The 16,167-nt window shown below is 32.5% G+C and overlaps 2 protein-coding genes across 3 annotated transcripts in view; both read left to right on the top strand.

Moving 5' to 3' along the window:
• Positions 1 to 16,167, top strand: part of LOC105334200 (multiple epidermal growth factor-like domains protein 10) — a 46,868-nt gene that overhangs the window by 26,654 nt on the left and 4,047 nt on the right. The window lies entirely within an intron of this gene.
• On the top strand, positions 887 to 15,335 carry LOC117687083 (scavenger receptor class F member 2-like). The gene is made up of 5 exons (XM_066078126.1): positions 887 to 2,733; positions 8,417 to 8,555; positions 14,000 to 14,137; positions 14,290 to 14,388; positions 15,157 to 15,335. Exons 2-5 carry the CDS (start codon positions 8,513 to 8,515, stop codon positions 15,333 to 15,335), a joined length of 459 nt encoding a protein of 152 aa, XP_065934198.1. The 5' UTR covers positions 887 to 2,733; positions 8,417 to 8,512.

The raw sequence follows: 16,167 nt of genomic DNA, 5'->3' as shown, positions 1-16,167 counted from the left end.
AGTTCTGCTTTTGTTATAAAAACGTGTTGTGATTAAAAGCCTGTATATAAAACGTGTTTTGAAAAAGAAAGGAAGAAAATGTTTAAGGAAAACTATTTGTCGAACACAGTTTATGTAATCGTTTCAAACATTCTTTATAAAATGAGTTGTTTAATTGCGAGTTAAATTTCCAAAGGGTAGCAAGCATTGTTATAAACAGTTGGTATTCATGATTCATTCCGGGCGGGAATTAAATTGTGTTAACTTAGTCAGTACCCTTTGTGCATGCATAACATTTTTTTCTTCAAACCATGAGATAAACTATGAATACCTTCCTCTGAATATATATAAGCATTTGTCATTTATTTTATTCAGCAAGCGGTGAGTTCAGGAACACGACACTTGCATGGTCGACGTATAATGGTATGATTATTTAACAGCATTCATGTAATATAAAATGTTTTAACAATATTCCAACTCTGAATCAATTTTTTTTCAATATTATCTGATTGCGTTAAAAGTTGAGCCATTTATTCAATTTGTTTTAATTTAGTTCATATGAAATCAAGTCAGAAATGTAACATCATTGCGTTACTAAAAATTTGTTTGCTCCATATTCCTAAAGTATTTAAAATAGATAATAGCAAATTTGATTAAACCGGAGAGAAAATTATCGGTGTTACTGTTAGTATTTCTCACATTGCATATTATTCGATTGATGTTAACTTATTCAGTACCCTTTTATCATGCGTAGCATTTTTTCTCAAAACCATTTGAATAAATGTATGAAAACCGTTATATGTAAATATATTTGGGTTTGGTATTTTTTTAAGCAAGAAATAAATTCAAGAACAAGACACTTGTACGGCCAATGAATGATGGTATGATTATTTAACAGCATACATGTAATGTAAAATGTTATAACAATATTCCATTCTAAATATTTTTTTTTTAGATTGTACAATTATCTGATTGTGTTTGAAGTATATACATTTACTCGTTTTGTTTTAATTTAGTTCAGTTTAAATCAAATCAGAAATGTTACATGATAGCGTAAATTAAATTTTGATCTCTAGGAATTCGTAGAGTATTTAAATAGACGATATCAAATTTGAATTAAAAAGGAATAATAATCATGGGTGTTGGGCTTTCTCAAAACTATGTCTGAATATAAAAAAAAGAATATAATCTAAACATATCATATAAAAGTGGCCGTTTACATGCTTGTTAGTGACAGCTGAAATTTGGTTTATCTTAAAAAGTGTATACATAGTAATAAACAACTTAACACGATATTTAATAAAACAAAAGGAAGAATGGACGTTTGATATTGGGTCCTAATTCCTTGTGGCTCAGCCAGGAATTAGTCAGAACAATTTAAATCTTAAAATGTAAAAAAAAACCAACAACACAAGATAATAAATGAAAACAAATGAGTATAGGTAAACTAAAGCAGACCTCGTGACAAAACCACGAGTAGGTCTTCCGTTATTGCTGCGAGTTGAAAATATATGTGATATGGTGACAAACGATTATAATGCCTAAACTTTCAGTTCTGCTTTTGTTATAAAAACGTTTTGTGATTGAAAGCCTGTATTTAAAACGTGTTTTGAAAAAGAAAGGAAGAAAATGTTTAAGGAAAACTATTTGTCGAACACAGTTTATGTAATCGTTTCAAATATTCTTTATAAAATGAGTTGTTTAATGGCGAGTTAAATTTTCAAAGGGTAGCAAGCATTGTTATAAACAGTCGGTATTCATGATTCATGTCAGGAATTGCATTTAAAAAAAAAATTAACCCGCCTACAAAACACAAAACATAAGATAACTTCTTTCTTTGAATATTTCAAATTTTTTGGAGACTGTGTGCAAGTTTACAATTGTTGCGTGCTGAGAAAATTTACAGACCCTGAAACGTACAACTTCTCAAAAAAAAAAAAAACGTACGACTTACGCGCGAGAAACGTATTGTGTAAACCGTTTAGCGTTTCGTGTTAATCGTGAAGCATTTCGTGTAAACCATTTAGCGTTTCAGGCAAAGCCTGCAGAGTTTCATGCAAAGCCTGTAAATCGTTTCGAGCAAAGCGTGCGAGAACCGTGTGAAACGTTCATCAGATTTCATTCGGAACTCTCTGACAATTTAATTGTTTCAAAATGGCACCCGTGTTTTACATTACTTTAAACTGTTTGTGATTTGCAAAACTCTTTTCTAAGTATTCTCATGAAAAAATAATCCATAGTCTGTCCCAGGTTCTCGATTCCGGGATATTTTGACAGATTTTATTAAATGTCAGAGCATATTTTAGTAAAATGAATAGAATTCGACGCTAACAAAAAATTTCCAAACAAAATAACAAGTAACTGACCGCATAAATATTCCTTTAGTTATGTATGAGCCGATTTTCAAAGTCTACGGGACTTTACAATGTTAATTTCGGCCATTGCTGCCAAGCGTCTGAGGGAGCAGTTATTATTTTTCATCCGCTTTAAAATAAATCGAAAAAATGAAACATATTGTTTTATTTAATCTGTGCAAATATAAATGATAATTTAGCTATTTAGCGAGACTGTAAGTTATCCTTTCGTAAATTCTAAGTCAGGAAAACATAAATCAGAGTGTGATGCAGTACAACCAATGATGACCTATATATCGATACGTTTAAGTTACGATGCGCTGACATTTTAAGCATGATAAGTGACTGCTGGGACTGTGAATGTTGCAATGACAGCCTAAATGGAAACCTTTTTACAAAGGTATGTTAATATTTTGTTCTATGTATCGTAAATGGATTAATAATAAGAGCAGTCATAATACTTCAGTTGTAACTTATTTATAAATGAATCGGCAGTGCGAAAGCGAAAGTAGGGTACCCCTGTGATGTTTTGTTAAACACATACCGCTAAATCAATCACTAAATATATTAAACAGAAATAGATTGAAAACTTCACAAACTTGACAATAACCTACTGTTAATTTGACATTGACACACTTGAAAATCTATGGGCCAATGATTATGTCATGTGAATGAAAGTAGGGGTGGAAAAACATTCGGAGAACCAGCATTATAAAAGAGCATTCTTCTTGAAATTCTGTTCATTGCTTTTCTCTAACCCACAGCTTAAAACTTTAATAGTTTATTGATTAATTAGTTCAATTTCTAAACATGTATTTTACCTTACTTTAGAAATCTAAAAATAGAAATGAAATGTATTTATTTATTCTAATTTTATACTGTTATTAATGGTTGAGCAGGCCAAGATATATGATATATGATAATTCATTCCATGTAAATTACCAATCATAAACCAAAGAATTATCTGATATCTGCAGTCTTTTGTTTCCTTTTGTTCCATTTATGTCTTTAAATGACTATATAATTTCATTAACGAAATAGTTTCTTTTAACGTTAAATAATTACAATTTTTTTTATGCCATTCTTAAAAAAGTTTGTTTAGAATTGCCACCTGAAGGTTTCTAGACCCAGGAGAGAGGGGATGGGGATTTTTTTTTTCAAACTTGAAATCTCCATATGAAAAACTTCTTTTTGGCAAAAAAAATTTCGTCATGGGGGAGGGGAATTTCTATCAGGTGTAAGGCAATTCCAAACAAACAATAATTTTATTTTGGCCTTGTGCAAGATCGTGTTACAAACATCAGAGCTATTCTGACTGAAGTCATCTTATTCGAGGAATCTGAACATTTTAAATAAATATTAATATGCCAGCTGTTTTAAAATTTTGAACAGCAAGAATATTCATCAATTGAAATTAGTTTAAGAAGTCATCAATAGGACCAAAGAGCTAGAGCCACGAAGCATCAAAAATGGCCCTATCATTAAATATTACCATATTTTGGTAAAATATAGGGTGGAATCTTTGCTTTTCATTACTGTTTTTCTTTTTTCGATATCCATCATACTTTTTTATTAATGGAGTTTACAATATGGCATTGTTTTGATGAAAAATGTAGAACAGACGTCATTTTTGTTAAGTAACGTCATGAAATGATAAAACTACGTATGACTTGAATCTAATAAAATAAACAAAAAACAAATAAAATTATCATGTAGACATTATAATTAATTTATGAAAATAAATTTATTGATGAAAATACCATGAAAAGCTTATTTACAATAAAGTTTTAAAAATATTACAAAGACCAGTGCTGAAGGTCAATAAAACGGCGGTACATTTAAATATGTCGGTGTCATAAAAGTTCTTTTTCTGCAATTTGAAACTGCATGAAGTAATGCTGATGATGCGCAGTGTATAACGGAGGATTAATCATTGAATTCTACCAATGTAATCACAAATAATTAAAAATAAATATATAAATATGACAGAGATACGGTAATTGAATTCAATAGAGATGTATGTAATCTCGAATTTTAATGCATTGCTGTAACAATCTGTGTACATTATTCTGCATGATTATTTTACCTGTTTCAAGGCTTCGATATTTTCAGCCAATCCTGGCGATTTACAGCAGTTAGATGCCAGGGTTCAGTCCTTTGAAATGTTTTATTTTCCCATTTTCCCTTGGTCTCACCGTGCGTTCATGTGCGCTCACCGTGCGTTCACTTGCGCCAGCTCTCCGCTCCGCTCCCGCTCATCGTTCACAAAACGCCCACCGTGCGTTCACAAAGATTTCGCCTTGCGCTCACTGCGTTCGTTTAGTGTTCACTTATTGTTTAGTCAGATAATATTATATTTAGGCTTATAACAATACAAACATGTAGTTTATTGTTATTATTTCCTGATTACCATCGAAACACAATGTAACAATACCTCCCGGGGCACTCCGAATAAATCGTTTATCTTGCGTTCACATAGAGGACATATATCGTTCACCGTTCACTTTGCGCTTGCGTTTGCGCTCTGCTTACGCTCACAGTTCACCGTTCATAAGCGCTATCCAAATTCGGCTCAGCGTGCACTCACCGTTCCTTTAGAGTGCACTCACTGTGTGCTCACCTTTCACAAACTGTTCAAGTGAAAAATAAAACCTTTTAGCGACTGTGTATATGTAATGGATATACTAGTATGGCGAAAGCAGTTTCGAGGCCCGTTATAGGACCGAGAACTGTGATATTTTTTCATACAGAAGTGTTTGAGGCATATATAGTACTTAAATCACTCCATTGAATATCATTGTTGATTCCTGAGACAGTCCAATTTTAAAGAATAACAGTATTGTAACCACTGGTAATGGTCTGATATTAAGAAGCTCTGTAATATATCGGACTGTCATAAGTAAAATTCTTGACTGCTGGAACAAGGGAATGACATTACAGCAGTGTTTTAATGTTCATTAATTAAATGAAAAAAGAATATCGATTTCTTTAAAAATATTTTTATGAGTTTATTATTCTTTATAAATGCCATAACGTCTATTCATTAACATTTCATTTTTTCTAGTGATATTCATGTCTTTTGAGAATTGTTACAAGTGATAAGCTATCCGTAAATGTCTTGAGAATTAAGATCATATTTCAGAGAGAGAGAGAGAGAGAGAGAGAGAGAGAGAGAGAGAGAGAGAGAGAGAGAGAGAGAGAGAGAGAGAGAGAATGTGGGTTTACTATTTTGAATCGAAGAAAGGTTAAAATGAACATTTTTATTTAAAACATCAAGCAGTAGCACATAAATAATGTCGTTAAATTGTCTTGAAAAGTCGAATTGATAGCAAGCATGTAGAATTTGTGTTATCATATATATAGATTTGTAATGAACTCGGCCGTACATCGATTTTTTTAGAGGGTAGGGAAGGGGGGGGGATTGAATGGAAACAAATACTGTTTTAAATCTCTCTGTACGCATCGTTGTTTTTTTTTAAAGAAAGGGCCCGGCAATCTGAATTTTTTCTATATGCCATACAAGAAAAACTTTGATGAGATTTAATACGCATAAAATGATCGAAGATAATTTCAATCGAGAATTTTATAGGCAAAAGTAAGTCACCGATGTGCCCACATTTAGGGTGATTTTTTATTTTATTGGACAAATTATCAACAAAGACATCGCAATTGGGACTAGACTTTTATATAGTGAACATGCTGATAATGTATTCTAAGCTGTGTATACCAAAAGCCGTCTTTATCGAAACGGACACAATCGAACTTTTAAGAAAGGAGTGTAACTGCATGTAACGGTTCACCGGAAATACATTGACCACGCGACGAATCAACACTGATCAACAGGTGGCTGATAAAGAAAAGACATATGATTTGGCAAAATGTTTTTATGCTAGGGACGATGGCTTAATATTCAATTACAGCTGTACTTACGAATTAAATAATCAAGTTTTTTGACGGAATAAGTTAAGTTTATCATATATGTACATGTTTACACGTGATGTCGACTGTCTTTCTCCCGCGGTATTCAGGAACAAGTACTTGTGTAAAAAAATCGCTTGCATCTTTCCTTTCGTTTAATGCATTTCACCGTTTGACAAAAATCCCACAACTGGCTACTTATACATGCTATTGATTATTCTACATAAAGGTATAGGAATATATATTTACTTACGTATGTACAATGTTAACTTTGCCATAATTTAGTTTTTCCCTGTTTGTTAACAATGTTCATGTATCTCATGTATTCATGTACATTCTACTGCCCTTGAATAATACCGTGGTACATAGAAATAATGCTTTTTAAAAATGCAGACTTTACTGGTAAATTTTATTGGCAAAATACAGAAAGAACTCAATATTCCATGTACAGATTCAACTGACGTCGCAAACGTCAAACTATGACGTCATTGATGATGCACGATGTAAGCATGAATACACAGTATAAAATTACTAGATAAAACATGTTAAAGTTCAGTTTATATGCATTTCTTCCTCAAATATTTAATAAAATGATGATTTTGTAAATAATCAGAAATAATTCTTTATCATTATTAATCAAATTCTGCTATTTCAATAAAAAGGAAGCAAATAATTTCCCTAAAATACAGTGGTCTGTTTTATTTTCTGATACTAAAATTTTCAAAATTTGTAAAATACATATTGGCCACACTTGAGTACCTCTACGAAATTTTGCAGGCAGAAGCATTTATGCAATATCTCTCAGTTTTAAAAGTTTCAAAGAGGTACTCAAGTGTGGCCACATTCAAATTTGGGAAAAACTGCAGTAAAATCTTCAATTTTCAGCTATTTTTAACGATCATAGTATGTTTGGTGATGCGCATGTGCTAAACGGTGGGGCCGAAGTGAAAAAAGTCCATATGCATAGAAGAAGAATATTGTGCCCTACATTATTAGTAATTACAATTTGTATTGTTTCAAACTTGAGTTTTGTGAAAATTTTAAGGCACATTTTGATGCTTCGTGGCTCTAGCTCTTTCTTAACTTCAAGTACATGTATACAAAGTAGAAATTGTTATTACAATTTTTGGCTTCTTGGTATAGCTAACATCCATATTAAACCCATTCAGCATCTAAATTATGGTATTAAACATAGTTAAAAAAACAAAGAGAAATGTTATTATAATTTTATAATGTTTATTTTGTACAAGGGGTCATTCATTATCAAACCTTTTGTGTTCATTATAACATGCAAGATAATCATTAAAATTATATTTAAAATTCATAATACTAGATGTGAAGTTAAAATTAGATGTATGATATTATATTATCACAGATGTGCAGCATCACAGTCTTTACATGTAATATAATAAAAGATTTGCAATATCACAGTCATTACATGTAATTATTATAATTAGAATTTATAATTACAAATTCAACAACAATTAAAGCAGCAAACTGAGGTTACTTGTTTTTATAAACTAAGCAACCAATCACAGATATGAAAGATTACAGTCATTACATGTAATATTTATTATTAAAATTTACAACTTAAAATTGAACAAAAATCAAAGCAGCAAAATGAGGTTATTTGTATTTTTAAAGCAAACAATCACAGATATGAAATATCACAGTCATTACATTTAATAATTATAATTTAGATTTACAATTTGAAATTCAAATTCAACAACAAAGTAGCAAAAAAAGGTTACTTGTATTTGTAAAGTAAGCAACCAATCACAGATGTAAAATATCACAGTCATTACATGTAATAATTATAATTGAAAATTATAATTGCAAATTCAACAACAATTAAAGCAGCAAAATGAGGTTACTTGTATTTATAAAGTAAGCAACCAATCACATATGTGAAATATCACAGTCAATACATGTGATAACTATAACTGAAATTTACAATTTCAAATTCAACAACAAAGTAGCAAAAAGAGGTTACTTGTATTTGTAAACTAAGCAACCTATCAGAGATGTGCAATATCACAGTCATTACATGTAATTAAATCAATTTAATTAATAAATTCATACCAATCACAAAATTTACGAAAAGTGTGGGAAGGAAGCTACAGGTAGTATATAATTTTAATTGAACTTGATTAAAATATATACAGGTTATATAATGGAAGTCCCTGTTACAAAGAGAGGGCTGATCGCTATAGGAAGATTGATACTATAGATGAAGGTCTGCTGACGAAGCCATTCGTAACATGCAGAAGAAGAATAGTTTAAGTTTCACTTCTCAAAAGTCAGGTATACTTGTTCATTATTGGGACTACTTTATATATATATATATATATATATATATATATATATATATATATAATATATATATATATATATATATATATATATATATATATTAAGCACAGAGAAATTCACTTTTGTTGGAGCTCCACCATCCGCCCCGACCGAGGCTTGAACTCACGACCTCTGGAACCCATTCTCCTAGCAGTGAGCGGCCACCGCGCTCCCCACTCGGCTATCTAGGCAAGACAAAAATCTTGCTTTCGATAACGAACGGAACCTAGCGCGCTGGCCGCGCACTACACAGTCGCTTGAGATACAGGTGGAATACAGTTAAACGACAATCTGAGAGGATCGGAACGATACACATTGCATAGATACAAACATATATAATAAGCACAAACATTGCAATAACTCTCAAATTGACATATACCTGCCCATAGTGAATGATAAAGATATATATATAAAGCACAGAGAAATTCAATTTTGTTGGAGCTCCACCATCCGCCCCGACCGAGGCTTGAACTCACGACCTCTGGAACCAATTCTCCTAGCAGTGAGTTATTGCAATGTTTGTGCTTGTTATATATGTTTGTATCTATGCAATGTGTATCGTTCCGATCCTCTCAGATTGTCGTTTAACTGTATTCCACCTGTATCTCAAGCGACTGTGTAGTGCGCGGCCAGCGCGCTAGGTTCCGTTCGTTATCGAAAGCAAGATTTTTGTCTTGCCTAGATAGCCGAGTGGGGAGCGCAGTGGCCGCTCACTGCTAGGAGAATGGGTTCCAGAGGTCGTGAGTTCAAGCCTCGGTCGGGGCGGATGGTGGAGCTCCAACAAAAGTGAATTTCTCTGTGCTTTATATATATATATCTTTATCATTCACTATGGGCAGGTATATGTCAATTTGAGAGTTATTGCAATGTTTGTGCTTGTTATATATGTTTGTATCTATGCAATATGTATCGTTCCGATCCTCTCAGATTGTCGTTTAACTGTATTCCACCTGTATCTCAAGCGACTGTGTAGTGCGCGGCCAGCGCGCTAGGTTCCGTTCGTTATCGAAAGCAAGATTTTTGTCTTGCCTAGATAGCCGAGTGGGGAGCGCAGTGGCCGCTCACTGCTAGGAGAATGGGTTCCAGAGGTCGTGAGTGCAAGCCTCGGTCGGGGCGGATGGTGGAGCTCCAACAAAAGTGAATTTCTCTGTGCTTTATATATATATCTTTATCATTCACTATGGGCAGGTATATGTCAATTTGAGAGTTATTGCAATGTTTGTGCTTGTTATATATATATATATATATATATATATATATATATATATATATATATATATATATATATATATATATATATATATATATATATATATATATATATATATATATATATATATTTATCTCATACGTGTGGTGTATATTACCCGTGTGATAAACCTTCGCTATATCAAACGGGTGATGCTTTATCAAATACTTCCGGTCCGAACTATTTTTGACACAACCCCTCGCTTCAACGCTTCAGTGACCTATTTTCGAAGACTTGCTAGTACTTTCAACATAACTATATCTACTACAAAAATTAATATAATTTTTTTTGTCAAAGATTTAAATTACAAATATGAAGGAAAACACATAACTGCGTAGCACAGGCGTCGGAACCGAGGGGTTATTGTGAGTGGGGTACCCCCCCCCCCCCACCATTTTGGCAAAGTTATTCATAACAGTAACCACAAGACCCTTTTTCTTGTTTGTCAAGATTTTTGATAAGTTTAGCCCACTTCCAACTTTCAATTTGCTTTGTGAAGTTTATAAAACTGCAAATTACGATAACTATCAAGGAGTTCATCCTGACGACGCGATGAAAACAGAGCGCTCTGGTTGTGTTTATATACAAGAACTTACCGAAATAATGTTTCATAAGACTTTTATTCCACCACCAGTAATCATCCTTATTCACTATTTTCAATTTCGAATCATAAGGCTAGCCTAGTGTTTGTTTTATTAAACATCAACAACTGTTCCTCGTTCGAGTCAATTCAAACTAACGAGCATTCGCAACTTTGTGTATGTCAACAAACTTGATTATTCAAGTCTTCTAATCGGAATTTCCATTTAGTCAAGTGAATAAGCTCAAAGAGAAATTATTTAGAGCTAGAAATATTAATTTAAGGTTTATTTCAGTGAAACTTTACATTAAAACAGTTAGATTTATCTCAGAAATGACGTACTAAATTGTATTGCGCAAGGTCACAATAGCCGCATAACACAACGTTGCATCATCGTTTTTAATCTTTGAAAAAAAAAATTCGGGTCATACAAGGGACTGTCTCAAAAGCTTCATAATATAAATCAAATTGTATGAGATAAATAGAACATCTATAATTGTGTGATTTTATATTTGCTTTATCCAACTCGTTGAAATGGTTATATTCGCTCGGCAAGCCTCGCGAATATATACACCATTTCAACTCGTTGGATAAAGCAAATACAAAATCACACAATATAGATATCCTCTATATATATATATCTTATATAGATATATCTATATATCTTATATAGATATATCTATATATATATATAGAAGATATATATAGATATATATCTTCTTTTCTTTATAACTTTTTAAAGAATAATTCATAATCTTCGTCCTCTTCTGTATAACAGACCTGAACAGTATCACGTAGACAGCTGTCAAGAATTTACTTCACGATATGTTTACTTTTAGACATCGATTTTGAAACTATTATAATACGTTTATTTTATGTTTACTAATACGATAAAAACTACAACAATTATCAACACATTTATGGCTATAGATGGAAGTTCGTACAAGCATCGTGGTTATTAAAAAGAGGGCTGGATGGCTGTGGTACATTTACCTACTCCAATGAAAAGAAAAGCTCTGTATAGAGATATAGGAGGCCATTTAATTTTCAAAGTTTAAACTTAGGAATTTTCTTTCCTTAATGAGTTTACGGCTAACAATCATACAGGTCTAGAATTCTAAAGTAAATATGATACCACGTAGTTTGTTGACTTCTTCAGTCTCTTTAAAAAAAGAGAAATATTTCAGTTGTCCTAAATAGTGTTTTAAAATCCATAATTTAAGGCTTAAACGCTTAAAACATAAATCATTAACAAATTACCGCTGGTGCATAACGTTATAAGAATGTTTGCTATGTAGACAAGGTGAGGCCTATATTTCTAATTAATGTTTTCGTGATAGGCATATTAAGAACATTTTCCGCGTCTACAATCATTGAGGTGTATTTTGAAAGACATTTTCAGAGAAATTACATTTTCATTCTAAGAAATGCATAACATTTAGTTAAGATAAAACGCACAAAGTCTTAGCGCCTTTAAAAAAGTCTTAACGTTATCATCTTTATACGGAAGCTTATTGAGGCCAGTTCAGTGAATAAATTAATTTATTTTGCGTTAAATCGCAATAGTTATTGCGTTTTAATGCAATCTTTTGCGTTTATTCGCAATGTATTTTGCGTTTAAATGCAAAAGATTGCGATAAAACGCAAAAAGTTATGCGATTAAACGCAAAGTGGATTGCGTTAAAACGCAAAGTTTTGCGTTTAAACGCAATGTATTGCGTTTAATCGCAAAATTATTGCGTTTAAACGCAAAACAAATATTGCGTTTAAACGCAAAGCAATTATTGCGTTTAAACGCAATTTATTTTGCGAATAAACGCAAACGTTTTTGCGATTAAACGCAATAATTTTTGCGATTAAACGCAATAATTTTGCGATTAAATGCAATGATTTTGCGATTAAACGCAATAATTTTTGCGTTAAATCGCAATTAATTCATTTGCTTATATATACACTTAGTATATGTACAAGTCCGTGATTTGATGACACCACTTGACACATCACAAAGACTCAATTTCTGGTTTTCACTTGGAATAACTTATAATGAAATAGTAAGTTGTCATAACTTGAAAGCATCAGGCACTTCTAAGCAAACGTATCCTGAAAAGAATAAATAAATACAAGAGAGAGAATAAGTCTTTGCTTATATTTGTTTCCAAATTCTTCCTTAGAGATGACATGAAAAATGGCTATTGGTGGATGCACCAGTGATGTTTGCTTGCCGGATACTTTGTATCTAGACTGTGAGAAACAGTTGGATTGAAAAAACGGAAAAGGCTTCATAGCAAAGAGCATTATGCCTAGGGGCCTTAAAAATAGAGGCATGTCGATTCGTGGGACAAATTAAAACAAATGGAACTTGCACAAACAATTGCATTGATGGCTATACTATGAAAATTTATTGTCTCCAAGATATAACCAAATTGAATAGCTTATATAACCTTTTCAAAAAGTAAAACCATCTATTTGAATAGGTGATTCCATCTATTCACACTCAAAGAGTGATACACGTATCATTTTTTTCAAATATGTAATATCCCTTGTTCACATCACAAGATAAATAAGTGATTGATAGGTAATAATACCAATTCTAATAAATGTTATCACTTTTTCAGTAGGTGATATCACTTATTCAAATAAGTGATATAACAATTACAATAAATGCCAAATCAGTTCGTCACATTGAATAAACAGTATCACTTTCATTTGACAATGATATAATAAAGCATCATGGATGGCAGTTATACAGTGTATGTGCGGACTATTTGATTTTATTGAATAATTAAGGTTCGATTTATGAGAAACAATATGAAAAACAATTCGAAATAGATGAGAGAGCACGACGAAAAAAGCGAGAAATGTCCAACATAACGTTTAATGAACAGATTGACGGATGATTGTAGCATAACATTAGTATGTCCTACTTATACATAACATAAGTATGTCATAAACCTCTTCTTGAAAAAGTCATGTTCAAATTTAAAAAAAAAACAGTTTTGCAATAAAACGCAATAACTATTGCGTTTAAACCCCATACCTTTTGCGATTAAACGCAACGATTATAGCGTTTAATCGCAAAAACGTTTGCGTTTATTCGCAAAAATTATTGCGTTTAAACGCAATATTACCTTTGCGTTTAAACGCAATAATTTTTTGCGATTAAACGCAATACTTTTGCGTTTAAACGCAAAACTTTGCGTTTAAACGCAAACCTTTGCGTTAAAACGCAATGTTCTTTGCGTTTAAACGCAATAGATATTGCGTTTAATCGCAATCTTTTGCGATTAAACGCAAAACTTATTGCGATTTAACGCAAAAGATTGCGATTAAACGCAATAGTTATTGCGTTTAAACGCAAAAGAAATTATTGTTTCTGCTAAGCTGGCCTCAATAAGCTTCCGTATCTTTATAATATAGTATAATATAATAAAATATAACATAATAATTGTTGTATTAAGAGTATTTATGTTTCGGGACCGTCAATGTTTAGTTAGAGAAGTCGAAAAATATAACCATATCCATTAAGTCGGTTTAAAATGGTGAGTTCTTTGTTTCATTTCTTTATAGGTTGTCTGACCTTAGGATATTACGGAGAGAACTGTTCCGCTCCTTGTCCAGAAAACTGTAAGGGTGGAGACAGTGACATTGTGGATGGAACTTGTATAAGCTGTGTTCCGGGATATAAAGGTTCTATGTGTAACGAAGGTACAGCTTACACAGTATAATGTTTAATTTCACTGATAAAAGTTAAGTCTTATGGACGTATTTATGGCGTTGGCAAGCTAACATATGCATATATATATTTCATTGCTCGAGATATTTTATTTATCTTTGTTTATTTAAACTTCACTTCAAAGTCTGTGGCGCTTGCTACGAAAAGGAACAATGTGACTACAAAAATGGTACTTGTCCAAATGGATGTGAGGACGGGTATAAAGGGAGACAATGCAAAACTGGTAACAATGAACAAGTACATTCAGGGTTATTTAGAATGGATGTAGACATGACGGTTGAATATTCAATTCAAATAGATTTCATTATGTTCTTACTAAATTTCAAATTATGTTTATCTTTTGTAAACTAAGTAATCCGATTCAAAAACCAAATAAAAATACATGCTTACATGTATATTTAAACGATTGGGACGCATGATATTTCTGCCTGTATGTAGCAATTTTCCATGACTATGATGCGTGTTTAGTAGAGTGGGTGCTTGCGAGCACTCATGAAAATTTTTGTCACGGGTATAGGGAGTTTTTAAGATCGTTCGCAAATACCTGCTCTGCTGAATACGCAAATCGGCATCCTTATGCATATATTTTTTTTTCACTGAAATTGTTTGTTCAACTTTATTTTTTTGTCTTAATCTAAACTTTATAGGTATATTTTGTTTGACAAAAATTCCAAAGTTAAGAGGAAGAATAATTAAAATAAAAGTCATCGTAAAATTAAAAAAAAGTTGATTGCAGGAAGTTATATGATATTCTGACTAACCAATATCTATTTAAAATCTACTCACTTTAGGCTACATGATATGATGTAATATTTTCATTTTGATTGATAAAAACTGTATAGATTTTTTCATTCCTGTCTCCCTAACGTTCAGCTACTTTCAAATTTTTGTCAACGATTCCAGAAATGATTCTATGGGATATCCGGTAAAGCTCGAACTTGTTTAAAGTTATTAACAAAATTTGAAATTCCTCTTTTTCATGTAATGTCAGTTTGCAACAACAACACGTATGGACCTAACACTAATGGCTCTAAAATCCCCTGTCCGTATGAAAACCCCCTGTCTTCCCCTGTCACCCCCTGTCTTTTCACTGTCATCCCCTGTGCACCCCCGTACACATCCCCTGTGTGCTACTGTAAGCCCCCTGTCACCCCCTGTACGCCCCTGTAATCCCCTGTAAGCCACTGTATACCCCTGTGCATGCCCCTGACAATCCCCTGTACGGTTTTTAACTGCTCGCTAATTAAATAGATAGCCTTTGAATAATTCGGATTTTTAGAAATTTATAAGTAGCATTCATGTTTAAGACAGTGCTGGTTTTTCTTTGCATTTCATAGAGGGCAATATATTACAAACGTGAATAATTTTTACTAAACATTGACGCAGATCAAGATAATTCTACACTTGTATACAGATAAACCGCTTATTTTATTACATGCATTTAAAAATATAACCGTGTTCTGTAATTTGTAAAAAAAAAAAAAGAAAAAAAGAAAAGAAGTGGAGGAGTGCGTGAAATCTGCAGTGTTCTGTGCCATGTAACCTGCTTGAGCTAATGCACATAATAACACAACATGATCAGCACGTGCAGATAACCACACACCTATCATAACGTCCACCACTATATCATAATGCCTCCAGTCTATTTTATGAAAGTTGACTTTTGGTTATATGGAGTGTTATGATATTTAATTTATCAAGATCCTCGAGATCTTTGTTCCAACATCCCCACACTTGGCGGGTGCCCTAGCTAGCCAAGGTGTTTCCGGAATCTCTCCTCCTCTACCTGGGGAGTAGCCCGTGTCCCAGTCTGTATAAAAGAGGAGGCAGAAAGACAGCTTCCAGATGACTACTCTTTTATTTTTATATAGTATGACATTTTAACAATAAATATCAATATTAATTACAATGAAATTTATCAACATTATTATTCATTACAAAAATCTCTGAAAATAAAATATTAGTTGAACCCTCTGAGTCTATTTACTTTACTTTCGAGAAT

This window comes from Magallana gigas, chromosome 1, assembly GCF_963853765.1.
Source record: "Magallana gigas chromosome 1, xbMagGiga1.1, whole genome shotgun sequence".
In the NCBI taxonomy this organism is placed as follows: Eukaryota; Metazoa; Mollusca; class Bivalvia; order Ostreida; family Ostreidae; genus Magallana; species Magallana gigas.
This window is presented reverse-complemented; position numbering and strand designations above follow the sequence as displayed.

Excerpts from the sequence above, each read along its gene's own strand:
- LOC117687083 (XM_066078126.1), top strand. The coding sequence starts at position 8,513 with ATGCAGAAGAAGAATAGTTTAAGTTTCACTTCTCAAAAGTCAG. Across the intron at positions 14,138-14,289 it reads AGGTTCTATGTGTAACGAAG|TCTGTGGCGCTTGCTACGAA; the intron begins GTACAGCTTACA and ends TTCACTTCAAAG. Across the intron at positions 14,389-15,156 it reads AGGGAGACAATGCAAAACTG|TTTGCAACAACAACACGTAT; the intron begins GTAACAATGAAC and ends ATGTAATGTCAG.